The sequence below is a fragment of the Triticum dicoccoides genome, chromosome 3A, assembly GCF_002162155.2.
Source record: "Triticum dicoccoides isolate Atlit2015 ecotype Zavitan chromosome 3A, WEW_v2.0, whole genome shotgun sequence".
Lineage (NCBI taxonomy): Eukaryota > Viridiplantae > Streptophyta > Magnoliopsida > Poales > Poaceae > Triticum > Triticum dicoccoides.
Genome location: NC_041384.1, coordinates 130,797,048 through 130,805,458, shown reverse-complemented (window position 1 = coordinate 130,805,458; position 8,411 = coordinate 130,797,048). Strand labels below are relative to the sequence as shown.

At 42.1% G+C, this 8,411-nt stretch overlaps 1 protein-coding gene and 2 non-coding genes across 3 annotated transcripts; all 3 read left to right on the top strand.

Moving 5' to 3' along the window:
* The first annotated feature begins 228 nt into the window (after positions 1–228).
* TRNAK-UUU lies at positions 229–301 on the top strand. Its single transcript has one exon. It is a non-coding gene; the product is annotated as a tRNA-Lys (tRNA).
* Positions 302–3,139: 2,838 nt separating this feature from the next.
* On the top strand, positions 3,140–3,213 carry TRNAW-CCA. Its single transcript has one exon. It is a non-coding gene; the product is annotated as a tRNA-Trp (tRNA).
* A 2,896-nt stretch (positions 3,214–6,109) lies between these two features.
* On the top strand, positions 6,110–6,887 carry LOC119271381 (putative ATP synthase protein YMF19). The gene has a single exon (XM_037553235.1). It carries the CDS (start codon positions 6,307–6,309, stop codon positions 6,775–6,777), a length of 471 nt encoding a protein of 156 aa, XP_037409132.1. The 5' UTR covers positions 6,110–6,306; the 3' UTR covers positions 6,778–6,887.
* Positions 6,888–8,411: the final 1,524 nt, after the last annotated feature.

The window sequence follows — 8,411 nt, the reverse complement described above, 5'->3', positions numbered from 1 at the left end:
TTATTTCTCTGTTTTGGTAGCAGGAGAAGTAGTTTGTTCAGCCCGTACTTCAAAGTAGTCTCCCCCGTTGACCTTCTTTTTTAGATAGAATCCTCAATGAGTGGAAAGGACTCCCAAACTTGCTCCATAGTACTATACCATACAGAGCCGCGCCCTTGTGATATGATAAGAAGAAAAGGGGCCAGGCCGCCCTCTTTTCTTTTCCGCACCAAGCCTTCTTGTAAAATCGGGTGTATAGCTCAGTTGGTAGAGCATTGGGCTTTTAACCTAATGGTCGCAGGTTCAAGTCCTGCTATACCCAAAACAAAAAAAACCACTCTTGTATTCGTAAGGATGCATAGTAGCCTTCAAAGAGCACTCTTTGGCCTTGAGAAAAGCCCCTTTCTCATCAACATCTCGACTTCGCTCGTTGTTTGAGGTCAGTATAAAGGAGATCAGACTGGCTCGGTCATTGATAGGCCGGCCTTCTCCTTATTCATTGGATAGGGCGCGGGGGAAAGTCAAGTCAAGCACTAGTTAGTTGGGGTGGGACGCACCAAAGCAGCGTTCGTTGCACTAGCGCCTTATCTTTTGAAGCTAAACAGAGGCTCGAAAGACGGAGTACGTCCGAAGTCGTTGGCTGCCTTTTTGTAGTGCGCAAGTCAGAGTGAACTTCTTCTTCTGTTCTGCAAATCTACTAACGAGAACTGCCGTACAGTCCTATCTTTTCTTAAGAAAGATCGTAGATGAACGTTTCGTTTCGTAAGTAGTTGAGCAATTCATTCCAAGGTAAACAAAGAGGTATTTCCTTTTCTCGTTCAGTCCTTCTCTCCTTCCATCCCAGTAGGCCTATTCATGCTTTTTTGCTATCCATCTTGATCAAATAGAAGAAGGGGAAATTCAGACTAGGCAAAACACCTCAAAAAGTGAAAAAAAGATAAAACAACTTTCTTTCAAGTAGTAAACCATAGTTCTCATCCTAGGAAACCATATCGATCATCGGTTCAGAGCTCCCAACTACGAAGCTCTTTTCTAGAGCGAGTCAACAATTCGTGGATCCATGGTTTGGATGAAGCTATGTACCCGGGTAGAGATGATTTGTCTCAAAGATGTTCCGCTCATCCAAGAATCTGAAACTTCATCTACATAAACTCATAAATAGCCCTTTCCTTTCTTTTCTTGACTTCAAAAGGTAATCAATCCTTTCTTTTCATCTTTTATCAAGTCTTCCTCTTCCTGATTGAGTCAATCAGGGATAGAAATTCGGATCAACTATGAGGAGTAGGGCTGCTGGGCAAGTGAATGAACTCTGTCCTAGGCATTTCCAATAAGTTCAGTGAAGTGAGGGTGAAGCCTTTTTTGAGAGGGAAAATACACTCCAAATGATATTCCATAATGGAAGGAATGAGTGGAAGATTTACTGGAAGAAAAAAATACGATACTTTTCTAGTCGTAGGTAGGGCTACCTATCTAGTTTCGTGCTTCGGGCGTACCAGATTCAATAGGCTAGGTTATAGCTGACAGATTTCTTTAAGAACTAGCCGCCTATAAGCCTCGCTAGTAGTATTCCTGCCCAGTGCCGGAGTAGTGACTCACAAGGTAAGTTCTCCTCGATGCATTTCCAACACTCTATTTTTCTACGTACACTTTTGATTCCTCAGTAGGTAGGGACAACGTTCGAGATCTCATCCGACCGTCTATTTCTCACTGATTGGGAGATTGGATTGGAATCCGAGGAGAACTGATTGGATGTCATGGAACGAATGGGGCACTACGTTGGTTACCCACTGCTAGCCTAGCGGAGATTTCTCTATTTGTTGAAAGTGGAAAGGAGTCATATTTGAATCGGAAAGTTGGGCTCGTTCACTCACACCTTTCTTTGATTATCGATGACTTGGCTTCTTGCTCAAGTAAGCACCCGGCATACCAATTCATTATCCTTGGGGCTCGGCTCGCTCCTTCCTATCTACGTTATTCTTTCTTTGTTACTCTCGTAATGACGTTCCGAAAGAAATCAAGGTTACCAGGTCACAGCTCTGATTCTTCTTCCCTTATAGAACCTTCCCGCAAGAAATCAGTGGAAGTGGGTCCGCCCCTACAACTCATCAAATCAGCCTTCTTTTCTGTTCTGCGCTGTACATATTCTCAAGTTATGAGAAAGAATGGATTTGAATGCAATTTGGAATTAACAAAATAAAGAATGAAGAATATTTTTACCTCTTATCTGATAAGCAATCAAAGCATTTGAACTGCTCAATGAACAATAAATAAAGAGCTAAGGTAAAAAAGTATATGTGTTACTAATAGTAAACCAATTTTATTTGGAGTTTGCTTTCAGCTGAACATGTTATAACTACAAATGAGGTGAGGCTTGATTAGGTGGCTTTGCAAGAACTAGGGAGGAACACAAGTTATGTACTTTAGGCTAAACATATGAATTTAGAAGATCAACTTTTCCAATTGGACATAAACAAAAGCAACCAATAATATATATATATATATAAACTTCAATAATATTTTCTCTATGGTGAAGTAATTTCATCGATAACCACTAAACGATTAAGTAGCGATGTATGCAAAGCTAGACAACGAACATTTCATAATACACTCGTTCTGCATATCTTTAGGATAAAAGAAAAAACTGCGAAAAAATCCGTTTTCCTAAATAAAAAGATCAATAAATCTATTTTGTATGGTTCTTATTTCGTTGAAAACATTTCCATGAGACTTTCTTTCATTGAAGAAGTCCATGACTTGTTCTAGGTGATATGAGGTTGAACAGGCTTTAGAAAAAATGCAAAGAAGGGTACATGAGGGTGGAATAAAAATCAAAAAGATGACCCCTTCTTTCTTCCTGAGCATTACCGATAAATATTCATTCTTTATACGTTAGGTTGGGTTTCAGATGTATATCATTTATTATATGAAACCAAAAAGAAGAAATGACAAGAAAGTTGTATATAGATGGAGGAATAAATTATGATGTGGAAAACAAGGCAGGGGTTCAAATCCTGTCATCCCTACCTATTACTTCTCCTATGGGCAGTAACGAGGGATCAATTGAGATCGATTCAAATTGGACAAAATTCAGAGTTTCATTTTTCTATATGCATGCGGTACAAAAATCATCCTTTTTCTTTACTGCTTTATCTCCCGGAAAGCGCTCTTAGTTCAGTTCGGTAGAACGTGTGTCTCCAAAACCCAATGTCGTAGGTTCAAATCCTACAGAGCGTGATTCTGTTCTTGTTATGTCGAATCCAAAAAAAAGAACTTATATAAATATAAGAAAATGAGACAGTAATGAGGTCCATATCGTCATCGTAATAAAAAGAAAGATCTGCAAGCATTCTTTATGGGAGTCGGGGCTTTCTGATTTGAAGTTGCTGGAAAAGGACCTCTGTGATCGGTTGATCATTAGTCATTTTTTTAAGGTAAGTAGGCAGGGGTGTCTTGATCGAAACCGAACTTCAATTCCACCCAGCTCAGATTCTATGCAGCAGTGGGGAAGACCTGTTTATACTTTTATTGAGAATTCCATTTCTTCCTGCCGCACCCCAATTCTTTCCCAGCAGTTGAAAATTGATATGAGATCTTGAAACCAGGGGGCTCCTATGTTCTGGGCAGAGGCATTGATGCGGGCTATTAGAATAAGGTGGTAAGGTCCAGGCATCTTCAAACCCCACATATGCCCTCTTTGATCTAGTAAGGGGAATGAAAGAAACAGGAATGTTGCACAGTAAAGTGTCAGCACTCATCCCCAAACTCCATAGGCCCCGCAATAGAAAGAGTTTACTTCGGTGCCGGAGAGCCGAAACCGCTAACCGAAACAAGACATATTCACTTTGACCACAGCCACCCGCACTTGCCTACCCGACTGGCTATTTTAGCTATTCTCTCTTCAACCTTCCTCTAACCTAAAATAGTCGTACCGCTCCCCCTTTAGAGATAGATTTCTTTATTCTCTAAGCTAGCTAAACGCCCGAAACATAATAAGCTAAGCCTCCGTCGATTTAGCCAAAGCAGGTCTGGAGAAAATAATGGGAGTCGGTGTCCCTTAAACGCCTTGTTTCCTCTTCTTTACGGTGGCTTCTTCTTAAATGAAAGAAGATCTCTGCTGCGCTTATGCCTTCAAACCCGAAAACAGTGGTTATTACGACACCAGGTGAAATAGCTGCTTTTTCTTCTCTTCCTCCCCTCAACCTATTGAAGTTGCGCTCACCCGCAGCCCTAAGCCCTACAGTTCCTTCACTTACCGCCTAATCTTAATCTATTGCCCTGCCTCCAAGAGAAGAAATGGCACCAACCGATACAATGGCAGCTAGTTCCAGGGAAGCTGCTTCAATGGAAGTTGGATTGCCTAGTTGCTTTTGAGTTCGATTTGAACTAGTTTCCAAGCTTTTTTTTCATCCATGCCTATAAGTATAATTATCTTTTCCAATCCGAGTGTTCCATCGGACTTACTCCATTTGCTTCTAGGGTCCATTTGCTTCTAGGGATAGATAGGGCTGGAGTCGTCAGTGCTAGAATGAAATGTGAATGAGAGCATATATTGATTGTCTCACTGCATGTACGTATAGTAACCGGTTAATAATACTAAGGGTCCCTAATACTAATCTCGACATGAGAGGAACGTGTCCTCTCGGCCTTGATATATACTAACAAATATGGTTTTTTCACTCAGACATGAGAGGTGAGATTGATTATATGATGGAGACAGATGGAGGAGCAGAAAGTGAGAGATTGTGGCGTGAAGCACATGTAAGGTGTACAACTCTTGAGACGGATGCATCGAGGTGCCGGCCTGTGAGAACGCTCGTCATAGCGTTGCGCCATAATTTTGTGATGGGTCTTTCGTTTTAAAAATAGGAGTTTTTCGGGTCTAGTTTACCGGTCCGTCAATAAATGCGTATGAAAAGTGAAATAGTTGATGTGATGGATGTGCCCGGTATCGATCAATGAAACATCGGCTCGACGCAGGATTTCAATAGAACGAAAAACATCGTCAGTAGTAGAGGGATAGGTACTTATTCCCGGCCAGCGGTATCATTGCTGCTCCCCGCCTAATGCGGATCATTGTGCAATGCTTATGTGAAATCTCAATCCAAAACTTATTCGTTTCGTTGGAAAAACCGACACGGACGTCAAGATCAGTCTCCTTTCCTTTCTCTTTAGTTTGGGAGTAGAGCTGAAAAAGATGGGAAATTCCAATGATTCTTCGTTCATTATCATGTCGATTCCTCACAATCGCTCTTTGTGATGCTGCGGAACCATGGCAATTAGGATCTCAAGACGCAGCAACACCTATGATGCAAGGAATCATTGACTTACATCACGATATCTTTTTCTTCCTCATTCTTATTTTGGTTTTCGTATCACGGATGTTGGTTCGCGCTTTATGGCATTTCAATGAGCAAACTAATCCAATCCCACAAAGGATTGTTCATGGAACTACTATCGAAATTATTCGGACCATATTTCCAAGTGTCATTCTTTTGTTCATTGCTATACCATCGTTTGGTCTTGCGTTGACAGTACTAATAATGGCATTTGTTGTCTTATTCGGAGTTCAAGGAATAGCCTTTCATCTTGGGAATGAGAATGTCACGGATCTCAATGTTCTCGTCATGACCAATACTCCTAACGGGGGTGACTTTCCCATAGACCAACCTCCCGTTGGCGGACTACCAGACCTCCAGCAGGAAATGGCGCACGCCGCCCATCCCGAAGACATAATTGCGGAGTTGACTTCCAAGGTTGAAAGAATATTTCACGAAGTAGGCACTCCTCTTCCTTTAGAGGAAGGTGAATCTGCGCGATCGTTCACTGAAAATCATGTATTGTGGAATAGTGAGGGAGGAGATACTCTTCAACAAATCTTCTCCGATTATACGGAAGCCGGGGACGCAAGCGAATTCGTCGCAATAGCCACCAATCTGGCGAAGCGGTTTCGCCGCGCCGAGCTCGGTGAACCAGATTCTCTCGACCCCGATGCGCCTTTGGAAGAGCAGGAGGCTCATTCCACGGGATCCCCTGAAAGCACAAAAGCAAATGATGGGGCGAACGAGGCAGGCCCGTCTTCTTCGCGGAAGCGTAAAAGGTGGGATGATGATTCGAGGTCCAAAGATGATGATTCGGGGGGCCCCGGGGAATCTCCAGATCCAGTGGAAATCGTTTACGAAGGGGATGCACAAGGGTACAACTGGGAGGGGAATTAGGTTGGCCGCCAACTTCGCCTGCCTTTCTATCTGAGTTCTTCCCTCTTGATGCTTTCGAACGACTCCTAAATTTCACAAAATCCTTTTTTTCTTATTTGAAATCCAAATCGAAATGCCTCAACTTGATAAATTAACTTATTTCTCACAATTTTTCTGGTTATGTCTTCTCCTCTTTACTTTTTATATTCTCTTATTTAATAATAATAATGGAATACTTGGAATTAGTAGAATTCTCAAACTACGGAACCAACTGCTTTCACGCCGGGGGGGCGAGATCCAGAGCAAGGACCCTAAGAATCTGGAAGATATCTCGAGAAAAGGTTTTAGCACCGGTCTCTCATATATGTACTCCAGTTTATCCGAAGTATCCCAATGGTGTAAGACCGTCGACTATTTGGGAAAAAGGAGGAAAATCACTCTGATCTCTGATTTCTCCGAAATAAGTGGCTCACGAGGAATGGAGAGACAGATTCTCTATTTGATCTCGAAGTCCTCATATAACACTTCTTCCAGTCGGATCACTTGTTGGAAAAACATAATGCTCACACATGTTCCACACGGGCAAGGAAGCATAATATCATGAAAGCCGTCTGATAATCTTTCTATAGGTTCCCCGAAGAGAATGGAAAAATCACAAAAACACTTTCTATATGTTCTGTTATTTCGAGATTCGAAGAAGCAAGCAAGTTTTTCATATAGTTGTTTCCTGTGTAGTGATCTCTGTTCATGGAGATCATGAGGCCCCTGATACCCTGTGGTACGGGGGGGGGGGTAGAAGAGTGGGCATGTGGGCTTCTATCAAAAGAGGAAAAGATACCGCTATCGCTATGCTCATATCTCCCTTCCCTCCTCCAGGTGAGAAGCTGGTGTTGAGAAATGACATCCAATCTTTTGGTATCGATCATATATTCTAGGTGGATCACTTTTTTTCTTCAACTGAAATGGGATGATCTAGTGTTTTTAAATGACCTTCCCCGATCAGAGAAGGGCAAGAACTCTCTTGAACAGTGAGGAGCACAACGATTTGTGCTCTGAGCGATACAGCTTCTGTAAAGGAGTACAAGGTGTTGTGCTAATAAAAGGAGAAATGAGATAAGGAGCAGTAAGGAGGATAAAAGAAGTAGAGTTAGGTTCTTGTGTGTAATCGATATGTCTCCCGGGAGAAAACCCTCTATCAACACAACTATCCGAACACCTATAGCTAGCTTGCTTTAGCTCCAACTACTGATAGCTTTACCTGCAACGCAACTATCTTCCGAAAAACGAGTTGTTCATTGCCCGACGCGGCTCTGGCTCTGCCTGCCTGGCACTAAAGCATCTATAGATTGAGGATTTGCCTATGTACCATCATCCGTCCTCTAAGTAATATGTATTCTTCCTCTAAGGTTCCCCCTCTAAGGAGGGTTGTGTAGTATTTAGCTTACAAGGATGACTCGACACCATCGATGCGTAGTCTATCAATCAATTTAATGGGACTTATTTATATGCCTGTTACGAGGGGAATCTGCCTGTTATTCAATCTATCTCTTCAATCTGCTTACTGGTTTCCTTCTCGGCCAATGGAACATCTATTGCTTCCTAATCTGGAACTGAACTAAACAGAAATCTTGGTCAAGTATTGGGAAAAGGAAAGAGGCCCTTTTCTTTTTCAAAACTAAGAAGGAGATGTGCATAGCGTTGTAAAGATCGGCAGAAGAGGAAGGGTGTAGTTAAGTTACAACATCTTCTGTTTCCAAGTCGATAGGCTTGTTTTGATAAAGGAAACTATTCCTCTGCTCGCTATACTCAAACCCTTGCCATTTCCTCGATTCCCGTTGAGAAAACAATCGATTGACCATTTTAGGACCTATTCTTCAGAATATAGAGGTATCGAAGATCTAGAAACGATGCGATGACTCCAGTTCGATCCTTTTCCGATGAAATGAATGAATTACCACGCTTTCCGCCGGCTGATAAAGAACTTTTTGATGATCAATTGCTTCACCCATGATCTGATGATCTTGCTATAACATAACGATACTGCATTTCCCCTCTTCCTTGTCTCTACTTAACTTACTTGTTCATTGCTCGACTCGAGGGAGGGGCTCTATATAGCTGTTTTGCCTTCTTTCTTGGACTCTCAGGTGAGCGCTTAGGCCAAGCCACAATTACCAAGGCATGATTGAATCCGCCAAAGAGAAGGGAATAGATGATCTCACTGGAAAAAGTTGCGTAACC